The sequence below is a fragment of the Anolis sagrei genome, chromosome 11 (assembly GCF_037176765.1).
Source record: "Anolis sagrei isolate rAnoSag1 chromosome 11, rAnoSag1.mat, whole genome shotgun sequence".
In the NCBI taxonomy this organism is placed as follows: Eukaryota; Metazoa; Chordata; class Lepidosauria; order Squamata; family Dactyloidae; genus Anolis; species Anolis sagrei.
In genome coordinates this window covers 29,711,291-29,729,215 of record NC_090031.1, presented here as the reverse complement: position 1 = coordinate 29,729,215, position 17,925 = coordinate 29,711,291, and the positions used below count along the sequence as shown (strand labels likewise).

Sequence of the window (17,925 nt, the reverse complement as noted above, 5' to 3'; positions counted from 1 at the left end):
CCTGCCAGTGCCTGCGCAGGGAAGGAGGAAGGAAGGAAGGGAGAGGAAAAGGGCAAATAGAGGGACTTCCACACAAGTACCAGCCCGCGGGCCTCACGTGGCCCACCCTTTGGTGGACATGGAGGGGAGAAAGTGGCCGTGCTACAGAAACAGGACCACGAAGAGGGAAGAAGGGAGGAAGGAGAGAGAAAAGGGAGGGAGGAAGGAAGGAGAGAGAAAAGGAAGGAAGGAGAGAAAAGGAATAAAGGTGGGGAAAAAGCAAGGAAGGAATGGAGGGAGGAGAGAGACAGGAAGGAAAAATGACAGAAAGAAGAGAGAAAAGGATGGAAGGAAGGAGAAAGAGGAAGGAAGGAAGGAGAGAGAGAGAGAAAAGGAAAGAATGGAGGGAGGAAGAGATGAGAGAGAGAGGAAGGAAGGAAGAAGGAAAGATGGGAGAGAAAAATAAGGCAGGCATGCAGGCAGGAAAGAAGGAAAGAAGGAAAAAAGGAAGGAAGGAAGAAGAGAGAGAGAAAAGGAAAGAATGGAGGGAGGAAGAGATGAGAGAGAGAGGAAGGAAGGAAGGAAGAAGGAAAGATGGGAGAGAAAAATAAGGCAGGCATACAGATAGGAAAGAAGGAAAGAAGGAAAAAAAGAAGGAAGGAAGAAGAGAGAGAGAAAAGGAAGGAGAGAAAAGGATGGAAGGTGGGAAAAAGGAAGAAAGGAATGGAGGGAGGAGAGAGAGAGGAAGGAAAAATGAAAGAAAGGAAAAAGGAAAGAAAGAAGGAAGGAGAAGGCAGAAGGAAGGAAGGAAGGAAAGGAAAGGAAGGAAGAAAAAAGGAAGGAGAGAGAGGAAAGGAAGGAATGGGGGAGAAAGGGATGAGAGAGGGGGGAAGGAAGAAGGAAAGAAAGGAGAGAGAAATAAGGCAGGCATGCAGGCAGGCAAGAAGGAAAGAAGGAAAAATAAAGGAAGGATAGAAGGAAGGAAGAAGAGAGAGAAAAGGAAGGAGAGAAAATGATGGAAGGTGGGAAAAAGGAAGAAAGGAATGGAGGGAGGAGAGAGAGGAAGGAAAAATGAAAGAAAGGAAAAAGGAAAGAAGGAAGGAAGGAGAAGGCGGAAGGAAGGAAGGAAGGAAGGAAGGAAGGAAGGAAGGAAAAAAGGAAGGAGAGAGAGAGGAAAGGAAGGAATGGAGGGAGAAAGGGATGAGAGAGGGGGAAGGAAGAAGGAAAGTAACGAGAGAGAAAAGTAAGACAGGAAGGAAGGAAAGAAGGAAGGAAGGAAAGATGGGTGGATGGAAGGAAGCAAGGAAGGAAGGAAGGAAGGGTGGAGGGAAGGAGGGAAGGAGGGAGGGAAGGAAGGGTGGATGGAAGGAAGGAAGGGTGGAGGGAAGGAAAGAAGGAAGGGTGGATGGAAGGAAGGAAGGGTGGGTGGATGGAGGGAAGGAAGGAAGGAAGGAAGGAAGGAAGGAGAAAGAGAGAGAGAGAGAGAGAAGGAAGAAAGGAGGGGAATAGGAAGGAAGGAAAGAGAGAAAATGAAGTAATTGATCAAGGAAGGGAGGATTGAGAGAGGAAGGAAGAAGGAAATAAAGGAGAGAGAAAAGGAAGGAGGAAAGGAAGGAAGGAAGGAAGGAAGGAAGGAAGGAAGGAAGGAAGAGAAAAGAAACGAATGGAGGGAGGGAGGGAGGAGAGCGAGAGGAAGGAAGATGGAAATAAAGGAGGGAGAGGAGGAAGGAAGGAGAAAGAGGATGGGTGGAAGGAAAGAGGAAAGGGAGGTGAAGGAGGAAAAAGGAAAGGAAGGAAGGAGAGAAAAGGAATGAAGGAAGGAAAGAAAGAAAGAAAGAAAGAAAGAAGGAGGAGGGATCGGAAGAAGGGAGGGAGGAAAGAAGGGAGGGAAGGAAGAAAGAAATGAAGAAGGAAGGAAAAAAGAAAGAAAGGAAAGGAAAGGAGGAAGGAAAGGGTGAAAAGATTGCTAGGGACCCTTCCCCCTTTTATTCCAGACTTTATTTTTCCAGACTGCCAAAGGCATAAAGGGAGGAAGGATGCTGAAACATACAGAGAGAGGGAAGAGGCGCTTGTCCTGCTTTCCAAAACTCCCTTTGGATGGATGGAAGGAGGGAGGGATGCAGGGAAATTCCCAGCTTCCCAAACAGAAAAAACTCCCCCAGACTGAGGGGGAAAGCCCAGGAAAATCCCAGACAGACTCTCTGGCCAAGGGAGGCCGGAATGAACGCTGCCCACTCGCCTGACCACGTCAACGGCTCCGGCCCGGACCTTGGGGTCGCTGCCCATGATGGAGACGCTGGCGGCGAAGGAGCCGTCGATGCTGAAGACCACACACTCCATGCCACGCGGGAGGACAGTCAAGAAGCTCAGGGCGCTGCTCTGGTCGCCCCTGCAAGGAGGAGGAATAGGTATTAGAATCCTAGAGGCCCCAAAGGCCACCCAGGCAGGAAGGCACCATCTGACCCCTCCCGGCAGATGGCCCTCCAACCATAGATATGAATGATACATATATAGATGACTGAGAGAGACATAGGTGTGGTCTATCTCTTCCATCAGAGGCCTTTAAAATAATATGGTTGCACTATTTAAAACAACAAACTTAACGTAAATAAACAAACACATAGCAGCTTTACACGCAGCAGCCTTCACACTGGAGCTTTCTCACACGAGGCTTCTCTCACACAAAGGTTTATCTCACACTCCTCAGGACGAAACTAGCTTTGGCCCACTGACTTTAACAGGCTTTGGCCTACTCACTCTCCTCAGAACTACACTGACTTTAACAGGCTTCGGCCTACTCACTCTCCTCAGAACTACACTCACTCTCCTCAGAACTACATTGACTTTAACAGGCTTCGGCCTACTCACTCTCCTCAGAACTACACTCACTCTCCTCAGAACTACACTGACTTTAACAGGCTTCGGCCTACTCACTCTCCTCAGAACGACACTAGCTTTGGCCCATGGACTCAAGCAGGCTTCGGACTACTCCCCTCAGGACGACACTGGCTTTGGCCTGCTGACTCTAACAGGCTTCGGCCTACTCACTCTCCTAAGGATGACACTAGCTTTGGCCCACTGTTTCGGGCGTTCTTCACTCACCTGACCACCATTTTGATGGGGAAGACCCCTACTGGGAGGCGCTTCTCCTTGGGGATAGCGTAGGAGACCCTCCCACTGCTGTTGGTGATCTCTGTGTCGAAGGGGACCCAGCGCCCGGAGGAGGGCTCCGTCATCACCAGGATGTCCACCTGGAATAACAACAACAACAACAATATGGGGCAGAATAGGGGGTCCTTTCTTTTCCCCGCCCTTCCATGGATCCCCAAATGTGATATAGTTATTTATGCATTCATTCATTTATATTTATATTTATTACCCAGTTGTATGTTATTTACTGTATTTCATCATGTAATAGTCACACTTCTTTAATCCCACTTCCTTTTATAAAACGAGGGTAAGACTATTCTGTGATGAAAAAAGCCACCTTTGTTTCTTCCACGTTTTTCATTCATTCATATTTATTTATTACCCAGTTGTATGTTATTTACTGTATTTCATTGTGTAATAGTCACACTTCTTTAATCCCACTCCCTTTTATAAAAAAGAGGGTGAGACTATTCTGTGATGAAAAAAGCCACCTTTGATTCTTACACGTTTTTCATTCATTTGTATTTTTTATTATCCACGTGTATGTTATTTACTATATTTCACTGCATATTATTCACAGTTTTTATCCCACTCCTTTTTATAAAAATGGGGGTGTGCGACTATTCTGTGATGAAAAAAATCTGCCCTTCATTCTGCAGTTTCTGGTGTTTCATTGAGTTTTGTTTCTAAATAGTTTTACCAATGATAAAAAAAGGAAGAGGGAATATCCTTCCTCAAACAAAGACCTCAGTTTCAGTTTGTTTGGAACTGCCTTGCCTCTGAGGAAGGGAGAAGGAAGATTCCTTCCTTATTTCCTTTCTTCCTCCCTCCTCTTTCTATCATTCTTTACTTCTTTCCTTCCTCTTAATCCCTTCCTTCTCTGAAGTTTACAAAGGAGGAAAGAATGGCATACCAGAAACATCAATTTCATAATATTTAAACTGCCTTGCCTTTGGAGAAGGAAGGAAGGAAGGTGAAGGGGAGGCAAAGGAGAGAAAGGGAGGGAGGAATGAAGGAAGATGAAGGGGGCGAGGGATAAGAAGGGAGGAAGGGAAGGAGGAAGGAGGGAAGGAAGAAAAGGACAAAAGGGAGGGAGGAAAGGAAGAAGAAAGGAAGAATAGGAGGGAGGGAGGAAGAGAGAGAGAGGGAAGGAGGAAGTAAGGAAGGAATTACCCACTCAAACAGCTTTGCGATTATTATGCGAGAAACCCAAATATAGGGGTGCGACTATTATGTGATGAAACATGGTATTTTGTCGGGACGTGTTGCACAAGGAAGGAGACCCCTCCGCCTGCTTGGCCTTTTTCGAGGGAAATGGACATTGGCCTACCTTCTCCCCAGTCAGGGCCACCATGTCCAGGGGTCCATACATGAAGCGCCCCACCAGCACCTGGGGCCCCCCTTCGGCCGCAATGACGTCATTGGAGCGGTGGTTGGCGGTGACGTTCTGGAAGAGAGGGAAGCCGATGGAGGTCAGACGTTGATCCATCGGTCAAGGCCGCTCCCCCAAAAGGATTGTCCCATAATGCAGTGCGTTGCCCACCCACCCGGAGCTTGACTTGGGTCCTCCGGCGCAGCCATTTCTCCCTTGGGTTGGAGGGGATCGGGGCTCCGGGGTCCGTGCTGTGGCTCTCATCGCTGACCGCTTCTTCAAACCGCATCAGCTGGAAGGCAAGGAGATGCTGACCTCTGACCCGCCCCCTCCCCCACATTTTGGAGAGAGAGAGGGAGGGGTCAGTGCCCAGTCGTGGACAAAATGATGGTTTATCATCCATTAATTTTCTCCCTTCCTGTCTTGCACTCTCCTCCCATTTCTTCCTTTTTCTTCTCCCCCCTTCCTTTCTTTTCTCTCTTTCCTACTTCCATTTGTCTTTCTCTCTCTCTCCCTCCATCTCTTTCTTACTTTCTTCCTTCTTTTTCTCCTTATCTTCTTCCCTCTTCCTTCTTCCTTTTCTCCCCTTCCCTTTTCTCTTCCTCCCTCCTTCCTTTGCTCTTTTGTGCCCTTCATTCCTTCCTTCCTTTCCTCTTTCCTCTCTTCCTTTCCCCCTTCCCCTTCCCTCTCTTTTTCCTATCTCTCTTTCTCCCTCCCTCCCTTTTTTCATCCATCCCCTTTCCCTTCCTTCCTTCCTTCCTTTTCCATTTCCCTCCTTCTGTTCCTTCCTTTCTTCCTTTTCCCCTTCATCCTTCCTTTCCTCCCACCTCCTTCCTTTTTCCTTCCTCTCTCCCTTCCTTTCTTTCTCCTTTCCTTCCTTCCTTCCTTCTCTCCCTCCCTTCCCTCCCTCCCTGTTTTCCTTCCTTGATCCTTTCCTCCCTCCCTCCTTCCCTTCTATTCTTCCTTCCTTCCTTCCTCCCTTCTTTTCCCCTTCCCTCCTTCCCTTCTTCCTTTTCCCTTTCCTTCCTTCCCTCCCTCCTTCCCTCCTTCTTTTTCCTCTTCCTTCCTTCCTTCTCTCCCTTTCTTCCTCCCTTTCTTCCTCCCTTCCTTCCTTCCTCCCTTCCTTTCTTTTCCCCTTCCCTCCTTCCTTTCTTCCTTTTCACCTTCATTTCCTCCCTCCCTCCTTCCCTTCCTTTTTTCCTCCCTCCCTCTTTCCCTTTATTAATCCCTTCCCTCCCTCATACTTTTCTTCCCTCCTTCCTTCCCTACTTGTCGGAGGATGAAGGCCACCACGTCCTTGGACTCCCAGTAGCTGGCATGGAAGAGGTGTGGCAGGGCCACTGTGGGGAAGGCCGTCAGCGCCCCCGGGCAGTACAGTGCGTAGTCAATCCGCTTGGAGCCCCACCACTTGGAGGCGACTGCGAGCACAGCAGGGAGGGAGGAAGAAGGAAGATCATACTATCATCTTTGTATTATTATCATTATCGTCATTATTATTAGATCCTAAAGTCAAAAGGGACCCACAAAGACCATCCAGTCCACCCCCTTTTGCTAAGCAAGAATATTATTATCTATATAATAATAATAATAATAATAATAATAATAATAATAATAATCTGGAATCGGAAGAGAGATCAAATGGGAATCCAGTCCAACTCCTGTCAGTCAAGCAGGAAGATAGAATTACTATATTATTATTATTATTATTATTATTATTATAGAATTGGAAGGGAACCCCAAGGGCCACCTAGTCCAACCCCCTTCCATCATAAAAGATAGAATGACTATGATATTATTACCTATGTATTATTTACTTTTAATACATAGGTAATAATATCATAGTCATTCTATCTTCCTGCATGAAGGCAGAAGGGGGGTGGACTGGGTGGCCTTTGGGGGTCAACATTATTATTATTATTATTATTATTATTACTCTATTATTATTATTATTATTATTATTATAGAGTTGGAAGGGACCCTCAAAGGCCATCCAGCCCACCCCCCTTCTGCCTTCATGCAGGAAGATAGAATGACTATGATATTATTACCTATGTATTATTTTACTTTTAATACATAGGTAATAAAATCATAGTCATTCTATCTTCCTGTATGAAAGCAGAAGGGGGGTGGACTGGATGGCCTTTAGGGGTCCCTCTCAATTATAGGATTATTATTACTATTATTTATTACTCTATTACTCTATTATTATTATTATTATTATTACTCTTTTATTACTCATTATTACTCTATTATTATTATTATTATTATTATTATTATTATTATTGAGTTGGAAGGGACCCTCAAAGGCCATCCAGTCCAACCCATCTTGTGCCAAGCAGAATTACTATATAATAATAATAATAATAATAATAATTATTATTATTATTATTATTATTATTATTGTTACTTCTAGAGTTGGAAGATACCCCATGGCCATCCGGTCCAACCCCCTTCAGTCAAGCAAAAAGATAGAATTACTATGTTGTTATTATTATCATTGGACTGCTAGAGTTTGACAGGGCTCCCAAAGGCCATCCAGTCCACCCCCTTGTTATTGGACTTGGTGCAGACCGTGAGCTCCTCCGCAAAGAGACCCAGTGGCCAAATCATGCACCCTCTTACTGTTGGTGACGTTGCTGGGCAGCAGGCTCTCTGTGGAGCCCGAGCTCACGCTGTTGGTGCTGCCATTGCTTCCCCTGCGCCGGACGTTCCCATTGACATCCTCCTCCTCTTCCTCTTCCTCCTCCTCCACAAAGATGTCCTTATGGGCCTGGAGAGCGTCCACTGCAAAGAGAGAAAAGTCTCTTAATTGGCCATAGATTGTAATAGAAGCTCGAGGGCAAATTAAACATTTGTAAGCCTCACTTGCGGGCCTTTCTGGCTGAAAAGAGGGGGAAACATTTTCTTTTCCTTCCCCCTTTTTCCCCCCTTTCATACCGTTTCCCTTCTTTCCCTTTCCCATCCTTCCCTTTCCATTCCCTTCCTTTCATTGCCCTTTCTTTTCCTCCCCCAGCCCCAGCTTTTCTTTTTTTCACCCTTCCCTTTCTTTCCCATACTTTCCCTTTCTTTCCGGTCCCTTCCCTTCCCCTTTCCTTCCTCCCATTATCCTTCACTTCCTTTCACATTCAATTCCCTTTCCTTCCCTTCCTTTCTGTTCCCTTCACCCTCCCTTCCTTTCACTTTCATTTTCCCTCTCGCTCCTTCCCTTCCCTGTCAATTTCCATCCGTTACCTTCACCTTCCTTTTCTTTTACTTTCCTTCTCTTCTTTTCCTGTTCCTTTCCATGCATTTTCACTTTCATTCCGTTCACTTCCCTTCTGCTCCCTTCACCTTCCCTTCTGTTCACTTTCCTTCCCTTCAGTTCCCTTCCCTTCCATTCACGTTCACTTTCTCCCCTTCCATTCCCTTCTCCTCCCATTTCCTTACCTTCACCTTCTCTTCCCTTCTGTTCCTTCTCTTTCACTTTCACTTTACCTCCCTTCTGTTCCATTCATCTTCCGTTCACATTCACTTTCCTTCCATTCCCTGTCCTTCCCTTCGTTTCCTTTCCCTTCTCTTCCATTCCCTTTCCTTCTCTTCCTTTTACTTTCTCCTTCCATGTCCTCCATTTTCCATTCGCTTCCCTTCCCTTCCATTTCCTTCCCTTTGCCTTCTCTTCCCTTCCATTCCCTCTCTTTCACTTCACCTCCCTTCTGCTTCATTCCTCTTCCATGCACTTTCCCTTTCCTTCCTTTCACTGTCCTTCCCTTCAGTTCCTTTCCCTTCTGTTCCATTCCCTTTCCTGCTCTTCCTTTCACTTCCCCATTCCATTCCCTTCACCTTCCCTTCCATTTCCTTCCCTTTGCCTTCTCTTCCCTTCCATTCCCTCTCTTTCTCTTGCACTTTACCTCCCTTCTGTTCCATTCATCTTCCGTTCACATTCACTTTCCTTTCATTCCCTGTCCTTCCCTTCTGTTCCTCTCCCTTTCCTTCTCTTCCTTTTACTTTCCCCTTCCATTTCCTTCATCTTCCATTCACTTCTCTTCCATTTCCTTCCCTTTGCCTTCTCTTCCCTTCCATTCCCTCTCTTTCTCTTGCACTTTCTGTTCCATTAATCTTCCCTGAATTTTTACTTTCCTTCCCTATCGTTTCCTTCCCTTCCGTTTTCTTTCTCTTCCCTTCTGTTTTCATCCCTTCACCTTCTCTTCCCTTCCTTTCACTTTCATCTCACACACCCTCAGTTTCGTTCACTTTAGCTTTCCTTCCATTCTGTTGCCTTCCATTCCCCTTTCCTTCTTTTTATTTACCTTCATCTTCCCTAGACTTCCTTTTATTTTCACTTCTCTACACTTTCGCTTCCTCGAACTTTCCCTTCCTCATTAGCTTGCCTTACCCTTCCTTTCCCTTCCCACTGTCTTTTCTTTACCCTTCCTTTTTTTCCCTTCCCTTCCCCTCTTTTCTTTTTTCTTACCTTCCTTTCTCCTTCTGTTCCCTTCCTTTCACTTTCACTCTCACTGCCATCTCACACAACCTCAGTTTTTTTCACTTTTGCTTTCCTTCTATTCTGTTTCCTTCCATTCCAATTTCCCTTTTTTCACTTCCCCGCCTTTCACTTTCACTTTCCCTTCCCTTCATCTTCTCTTCCTCGAACTTTCCTTTCCTTTCATTACCTTGCCTTACCCTTCCTTTCCTTTCCCCGCTTTCTTTTCTTTACCCTTCCTTTCTTTTCCTTTTCCTTCCCCTCCCTTCTTTCTTCCCTTCACCTTCTCTTCCCTTCCTTTCACTTTCACTCTCACTTCCACCTCACACGTTCTCCGTTTCTTTCACTTTTGCTTTCCTTCCATTCTGTTTCCTTCCATTCCAATTTCCTTCATTTCACTTCCCTTCGCCTTCTCTACTTTCACTTCCCTTCACCTTCCCTTCCTTGAACTTTCCTTTCCTCACCTTGCCTTACCCTTCCTTTCCTTTCCCCACTTTCTTTTCTTTACCCTTCCTTCCTTTTCCTTCCCTTCCCTTCTCCTTTCTTTACTTTCCTTCTCCTTTCTTTACTTTCCTTCCTTCTCCTTCGTCTTCCTTTTCTTCCCCTTTTCCCTTCCCAGGATTCAGGTACACAACGAGCGAAGAGTCCCCATGCTATACCTAGGAGGAGTGAGCGCCCGTCTCCTCTGGGGTGCCTCTGGTACCTGGGCACTGCAAACGGGGGCAGGCGGTGGAACTTGTTCTCTAGGAGGGGCTCCAACCGGGAGGCTGAGGGGTCGGCAGAGTGGAAGAGGCTGAACACCTGGTTACAAGCTGGCTGCACTTGGGAGTCTGCAAAGGAGAGAGAAATAGCAAGGGACAGAGATACTAGCAATGGGCAGAAGGGTCACCGATGGTCAGCCCCAGCCCTGACCTCCCGCCACAAAGAAGGACAGAACAGACGCTGCTGCAAGCCATTGCTGCCAGAACTAGCAACAGCGAGAAGCATGTCATCCACATATGGGAATGCATGTACCCTATTGCTTCCATTGTAAGACACTACAATTTGTTTGGCACACCCTCATTCCAGGACCACCAAGAAAAATACATAACCATCTCTATCATAGAATCCTAGTTGGAAGGGGCCCCAAGGGTCATATCCATCTATCTATCTATCATGGAATCTATCTATCTATCTATCTATCTATCTATCTATCTAGATGTCTATCATAAATCCTAAAGTTGGAGGAGACACCAAGGGCCATCTGTAGCTATCTATCTATCTATATACATCATAGGATTCTATTGGAAGGGATCCCAAGGGTCATCTATCTATTGCCGTATCTATCTATCTATCTATCTATCTATCTATCTATGTATTATAGACTTGGAGGGGACTCCCATGAGGGCCACCTAGTTCAACCTCATTCTGTTACAAAGGCAGGCAACATTAAAAGGGCCTACTGGCAAGGAGCTACATAGGGCATAATAACAATAAGCCATGACTCACTTTATCACTATTATTATTAGTAGTAGTATTCCACAGATTATTATTATTATTATTATTATTATTATTATTCCACAGCTCACTTTATCACTATTATTATTACTGTTATTACTATTACAGGCAGTCCCCAAGTAATTAACAAGATGAGTTCTACAGGTTTGTTAAATTTGTTTGTAGGTTGGAACAGGGACAATTGTTAAGTGTAACTCGAGCCTCTTCTAGGAGTGGATTTCCCTTCCCTCCTCTCACTTCCTGTTGTCTCAGCCCTGTTTTTAACTATGAGTTGTTTGTAAGTTCGGGACTGACTACATTACTATTACTGTTATTATTATCTTTATTCCATAGCTCACTTGATCACTGTTGTTGTTGTTGTTGTTATTATTATTACATGCAGTCCCCACATTATCCTGGTTTGTTCTGAAATTGAATTTGTATGTCAGTTGGAATAGGTACATTTCTCAAGCATAACTCTCCCTTCCTTTCAAGGGGGGGGGGGTGTGTTTCCTTCACTTCCTGTCATCTCAGCCCCATTCTTAACTACAAGTTGTTTGTTAGTTGGGGATTGGCTGTATTATGATTACGATTTTTCCATGGCTGACCTTCCAGGCAGGGCAGCACTGTCCTCCGCATGGCCAGCACCAGGCCGAGTGGTGAGCCGAAGAGAAAGAAGTCCGACACCTCAAAATCAAAGCGGCCCAGGCTCAGGTCCGCCGCATTGGGTGCCTCTTCAGCAGGGAAGTCCTCGTCCAACATGGTAGAGTGGATGCTGTGGGGAGAGAAGCAGGAGGGAAGGGGAAAGTTCAAAAGAGAAAAGTCTAGTAACAAGCAGGTGCCGCAGGGGAGAGAAACAGGAGAGGGAATCGATAGCTGAGCAAAAGCAGGTGCAGGGATACTGGTAAAGAGCTGAAACCAAGAAAGAGATCGAGGTGAGGCAAAAATGGGATGAAATAGCCCACATGCACAAGGTTTTGGCTACAAAGCTGAACTGCGTCTCTGTTTGTGTGCAGCACTTTCCCTGTTCATCCGGCAGAGTGCTTTGACCAAATAAGCCTATTGCACCATCTCTTTTCCTCCAGTATTTGATTGGAGACAGACGCCCTGGAGGTTTTGGGGGCTATCTGATAACACTGTGTAACACAATTTGAAAATAATATTCTGTTCCTGGATTGAAACAGTTATTGCTGTTTAATTGCAAAATCCTTACTTTGAAAGTTGTTGTTATGCTGCAGAATCTTTGTTATTTTTTGTGACACAAACTAGGTTGCAAATTGGTTCAGACTCGAGGATGAGATATTCATTGGAAAACTAGAGCAAAAAGTGCTGCAGGATGATGTCCCTACCACAAAGACAAATTTGTGGCAGCTTAATAAACTTTTCCTATTTTTTTAAATGTTAGAACCAAATAGGACAGTGGTTCTTAACCTTCCTAATGCCGCAACCCCTTAGTACAGTTCCTCATGTTGTGGTGACCCCCAACCATAACGTTATTTTTGAGGCTACTTCATAACTGTAATTTTGCTACTGTTATGAATCGTAATGTAAATATCTGATATGCAGGATGTATTTTCAAATCCAAAATATCCAATACGCCCAAATTTGAATACTGGTGAGGTTGGGAGGGGATTGATTTTGTCATTTGGGAGTTATAGTTTCTGGGATTTATAGTTTACCTACAATCAAAGAGCATTCTGAACTCCATCAACGATGGGATTGAACCAAACTTGGCACACAGAACTCCCACGACCAACAGAAAATACTGGAAGGATTTGGTGGATATTGACCTTGTAATTTTTTGTAGTTGTAGTTCACCTCTATCCAGAGAGCACTGTGGATTCAAACAATGATGGATTTGGACCAAACTTGGCACAAATACTCAATTTGCCCAAATGTGAACACTGGAGGAGTTTGGGGGAAACAGACCTTGTCATTTGGGAATTGTAGTTGCTGGGATTTATAGTTCACCCACAATGAAATAGCATTCTGAACCCCACCAACAATCGAATTGGACCAAACTTCCCACACAGAACCCCCATGGACAACAGAAAATATTATGTTTTCTGATGGTCTTTGGCGATCCCTCTGACACCCCCTCGCGACCCCCACAGGGGTCCCGACTCTGAGGTTGAGAAAAACTGAAATAGGAAATAATGACTAGGAACAAAAATTGTGTTAATTTTATAACAATAACAATGCAATAAGGGGTCGCGGTGGTGCAGCGGGTTAAAGCACTATGCTGTTGGACTTGCTGACCAGAAGGTCGGTGGTTCAAATACGTGGGACAGGGTGAGCTCCTGTTGTTAACCCCAGATTTTGCCAACCTAGCAGTTTGAAAATATGCAAATGGGAGTAGATCAATAGATACTGCTCTGGCAGAAAGGTAACGACGCACCATGTAGTCATGCTGTCCACTTGACCTTGGAGGTGTCTACGGACAATGCCGGCTTAGAAATTGAGATGACTAGACTTAATGTCAGGGGGGAATCCTTTTAATTATAGTTATAGCCCTGAGGATGCTCACCTGGAGAGGAAGGCATGGTGCTGAGCAATTGCATCGCACTCGTAGGTGGACCCTCCACTCTGTTTCCGCTGCAATGGTTGCCTGGGCAGCTGGTCATCCTCCCCCTCATCCATCTTCTCTGAGATGTCGTTGTTGCTCTTGCTAAGTCGCTGGACCTCCCCCAGGTTCGAGTCTTCGGCCGAGAGCGAGTTGTCCTTCAAGGAAAGACAGTGAAACTTGGCATACTCATAGGCAACTTTGAGGGCCTCAAGCTTACCAAGTTTCAGAATGTTTGGATCGTCCGTTGATTTTTAGGAAATTTTAATAAAGTTTTTACAAATAATTATTTATTTAAAAAACTACAAAAGGTATCCCCTTGAATTTCTGCAGAACGAGACAACATAAGCAGGGCATCAATCCTGCAAAGTTTCAGAAAGATTCGTTCATTTACTGATTTTTAGGAATTTTTTAAATACAGTTTGTACAAATAATTTTTTAAAAATTAGTAGATGGGCGAATCTTTCTGAAACTTTGCAGGATTGACACTCTGCTTGTGTTGTATTGTTGTGCAAAAATTCAAGAGGATCCCTCTTATAGTTCCTAGAGCGAATTGTCCTTCAAGGTGATATTGACAAGCTGGAATGTGTCCAGAGGAGAGCGACTAAAATGATAAAGGGTCTGGAGAACAAGCCCTATGAGGAGCGGCTTAAGGAACTGGGCATGTTTAGCCTGAAGAAGAGAAGGCTGAGAGGGGATATCATAGCCATGTATAAATATGTGAGAGGAAGCCACAGGGAGGAGGGAGCAAGCTTTTTTTCTGCTGCCCTGGAGACTAGGATGCAATGGAACAATGGCTTCAAACTACAAGAAAGGAGATTCCGTCTGAACATGAGGAAGAACTTCCTGACTGTGAGAGCCGTTCAGCAGTGGAACTCTCTGCCCCGGAGTGTGGTGGAGGCTCCTTCTTTGGAAGCTTTTAAACAGAGGCTGGATGGCCATCTGTCAGGGGTGCTTTGAATGCAATATTCCTGCTTCTTGGCAGGGGGTTGGACTGGATGGCCCATGAGGTCTCTTCCAACTCTTTGATTCTATGATTCTATGACAACAAAAATGGAAAAAGCCAAATAGATCTGGTCCAACCCCTTTCTTTCTGCCAGGAAGGACACCACCCAAGCCCTCCCGGCAGATGGCCATCCAAAGAGAGATATTTTTGAGAGAGAGAATGATATGCTAGATGTAATATCGTAGCATCCTAGAGTTGGGAGGGCTATTGCGTATAACCCCCTTCTGCCACAAAATAAAGGCACCATCAAAGCCTTCCCGACAGGGAGCCAGTGAGCTCGAGCACAAAAGACCTGAGAATCGATGGAGCTTCAGGGCTTCTAAGGAGCTTATTATAACTGAATGGCAAGGAGAGCAATTTGTGCGTTTCCTTGGCATCCAAAGCCCTGGGAGGCCAGCCTGTGATCTTTCCAAAACAGCAAGGAGCAAATAATAGCTCCGTTTGTCAAAAGCTCGGCGTGCGGCCGGAACAGAGCGAACGTCCCTTTTTTGAGAGATAAATGCCTCCGGTCCCATTCCTGTAAGAAGAGCGGCCAGATACGATTTCCTGGCTATTTGAAGCCCTTCTGGCTCGGCCCTTTGAGCAAACAGCCGAATGCGTACCTGCCAGACTTGAGCGTTTGATGCGGAAATACCCTTGATTCGGATCTAGTTTGGATACTTTTGAAATGAGTTCCGACACCCTTACTTCCCCCCAATATTAAGAATTTGCATCAAAAGGAGCCTGCAATTCTTGAGTTTTGGATGTGTTCAGATGTATCTGTGACGGAGCTAAAATTCAGAGCCCTGCTGAGGAGTGAAGCCAAACCTGTTGGCATGCCTCTCAGCCAAACAGGGCTGATGGAGGCAGAGGCAGAGAGCACTAAAAAACTTTGAAAATTTGCCAAAAATGCATGGATAAGTCAAACATTCTGAAATTTGGTGATCTAACAGTGGTCAATGTTTTCTACCATTGCAGCAAGTTTCATCATGATACCTCAAAATATGAGGGAGAGAGAAGCCTCTCAAATTTCCCCACTGACAGTAATGTTTACTTTGAAAATTTGTCAAAATTCCATGGATATGGCAACCATTCTGAAATTCGGTGCGCTAATAGTGGTCAGTGTTTTCTACCATTATAGCAAGTTTCATCATGATACCTCAAAATATGAGGGTGAGAGAAGCCCCTCAAATTTCCCCATTGACAGTAATGTTTACTTTGAAAATTTGCCAAAAATCCATGGATATGGCAACCATTCTGAAATTCGGTGTGCTAATAGTGGTCAGTGTTTTCTACCATTATACCAAGTTTCATCATGATACCTCAAAATATGAGGGAGAGAGAAGCCCCTCAAATTTCCCCACTGACAGTAATGTTTTCAATGTATTGTCGAAGGCTTTCATGGCTGGAATCACTAGGTTCTCGTGGGTTTTTTCGGGCTATAGGGCCATGTTCCAGAGGCATTTCTCCTGACGTTTCGTAATGTTTTCTTTAATGCGCACCGGGACTGTGGTGCAACTGCATTAAGATCACTACTGACCAAAAGGTCATGAGTTCAAAGCCAGCCCGGGTTGGAGTGAGCTCCCAACCAAAATTGTGTAGCTTGTTGTCGACCTTTGAAGCCCAAAAAACAGTTACATCTGTCAAGTATGAAAATTAGGTACCACTTTGTGGGGAGGCTAATTTAACTGATTTACGAGGCCATAAAAATCTCCAGGAAGTATGCAAAGAATGAGGAAGTGACAGCTCCCCTGATGGCCAGAAGCTGGAATGTTAAATAGTCTCCGAGTGTCTGTCTATATATATGTTGTGTTTCTATGGCAGGGGTCCTCAAACTGAGGCCCGGGGGCTGAATGCGGCCCTCCAAGGTCATTTACCTGGCCCTCGCTTAGGGTCAACCTAAGTCTGTAATGACTTTAAAGCACACAACAACAACAACAACAACAATCCTATCTCATCAGCCAAAAGCAGGCCCACACTTCCCATTAAAATACTAGTAAGTTTATATTTGTTAAAAGTGTTCTTCATTTTAATTATTGTATTATTTTAAGTGGTTTTTGCAAATAAGATACATGCAGTGTGCATAGGAATTCATTCATGTTTTTTTCAAATTGTAATCCGGCCCTCCAACAGTTTGAGGGACTGTGACCTGGTCCTCTGTTTAAAAAATTTGTGGACCCCTGGTCTATGGCATTGAATGTTTGCCATTGTAATCCGCCCTGAGTCCCCTGCGGGGTGAGAAGGGCGGAATATAAATGCTGCAAATAAATAAATAAATGTGTGGCCGTCATTAAGGAAGTACTTACGGAGATTTGGAAGTTTCGTCAAGTTTTGAAATTTTTTACCCTCCAAATTTGGAAAGGACTTTAGTAATGAAGTGCCAGCGCCCCCTACTTTTGAACACAGTATAGAACAATTCTTTTGGGATTGCACATGCCTAGTACCTGCGCACTGCTGGCGCTGCCCCGGCGGCTGCTGGCCTGGCTCTCGTCGGCCAGCCCTGCGCTGAAGCAGATGGCGTCGAAGGCCAGGATGCCCCCCACACAGTCCCCAATCAGGCAGACCTGCACCAGAAGGAAGGAGAATATAATAACAATAGCAGCAGCAGCAGCAGCAACAACAACAACAAGCCCAGGATGTCCCCAACACGTGTCTGCGCATTATAAATGCGCATAGAGATATCTCTATGGGGAGCCTACCTGGCCGCTGAATCCAAGTCCCTCGGGGGAGCGAAGGAACTGGGCATAGACCTGGTTGGCACGGCTGATGACAGTGGCCACTGCGCCCTGGTACTCCGGGGAGGAGATGGCCAGCAGCGGGAGGGCAGCCAGTGGGAGGTGGTCCTCACTGACCCCCAGTGTGCCCTCCTCCTCGCTGAAGGGCATCAGGCTGCAAGGAAGGAAGAGAGGAAGGGAGGAGTGAATTGTTTTTCCACAAAGAAGGACACAACATGTGCTGAAACGTACCATTGTTGCTGGAACAGGTGACCGCTAACAACATGTCATCGACATATAGGAAGGCACGGCCTCTACTGCTTCCATTGCAACTCACTACGAATGGTACGGTGCACCCTCTTTCCGGGACCGACAACAATATATAAGGAACTCTCCTTCTATCATAGAATCCTAGAGTTGGAAAGGACCCCAAGGTCATTGAGTCCTGCCCCCTTCTGCAGGAAAAGTACTATCAAATCCCACCTGGCAGATGGCCATCCAGCCCAACACCGTGAAGATTGTGCAGTTTAATAAACTTAATGAGAGAACCAATTAGGAAATGTCATTGACAACCCAGGAACAGAAATGTTGTTATACAGTGTTATATGTTATAATAATGCAATACAATTATAATATAATAAGATAATATAATGATAAATATACAGTAATAATAAATATAATAATATAATACAATTATATTAATAAATATAATACAATATAATAATAAATATAAATGTAATGAATATAATATAATAATAAATAAATATAGTACTATATAATAATGAATATAAATGTAATAAATATAACGTAATAATTAATAAATTATTATATAAATAATAATAATAATATAATAATAATTTAATTCAATAATTATGATATAGTAAATATAATGCAAGGAGCCTCCAGTGGTGCAGTGGGTTAAAGCACTAAGCTGCTGAGCTTGCATGCAATCATGCCGGCCACATGACCTAGGAGGTGTCTACGGGCAACGCCGGCTCTTCGGCTTAGAAATAGAGATGAGCACCACACCCCAGAGTCGTACACGACTGGACTTAATGTCAGGGGACAACCCTTACCTTTACCTTAAATATAATATAATATAAAATTATAATAAATACAAAATAATAATAAATATATATAAAACAATAAAAATGATATGTATAATATAATAGTATATAATTATAATATAATAAATATAATACAATATATTAATGTGATATAATTATA

General features: G+C 44.5%; 1 protein-coding gene across 1 annotated transcript in view; it reads right to left on the bottom strand.

Moving 5' to 3' along the window:
* Window positions 1-17,925, bottom strand: part of PITPNM3 (PITPNM family member 3) — a 46,572-nt gene that overhangs the window by 6,239 nt on the left and 22,408 nt on the right. Inside the window, exons 7-18 of the mRNA XM_060756834.2 lie at window positions 16,684-16,873; window positions 16,429-16,548; window positions 12,964-13,157; window positions 11,045-11,211; window positions 9,620-9,790; window positions 7,124-7,285; window positions 5,771-5,919; window positions 4,677-4,793; window positions 4,460-4,576; window positions 3,082-3,230; window positions 2,219-2,368; window positions 1-11 (exon numbers count right to left, since the gene is read on the bottom strand). The exon at window positions 1-11 is cut by the window's left edge and continues 173 nt beyond it. Of these exons, the coding sequence (XP_060612817.2) occupies window positions 1-11; window positions 2,219-2,368; window positions 3,082-3,230; window positions 4,460-4,576; window positions 4,677-4,793; window positions 5,771-5,919; window positions 7,124-7,285; window positions 9,620-9,790; window positions 11,045-11,211; window positions 12,964-13,157; window positions 16,429-16,548; window positions 16,684-16,873 (1,697 nt within the window). The remainder of the gene's footprint in view (window positions 12-2,218; window positions 2,369-3,081; window positions 3,231-4,459; window positions 4,577-4,676; window positions 4,794-5,770; window positions 5,920-7,123; window positions 7,286-9,619; window positions 9,791-11,044; window positions 11,212-12,963; window positions 13,158-16,428; window positions 16,549-16,683; window positions 16,874-17,925) is intronic.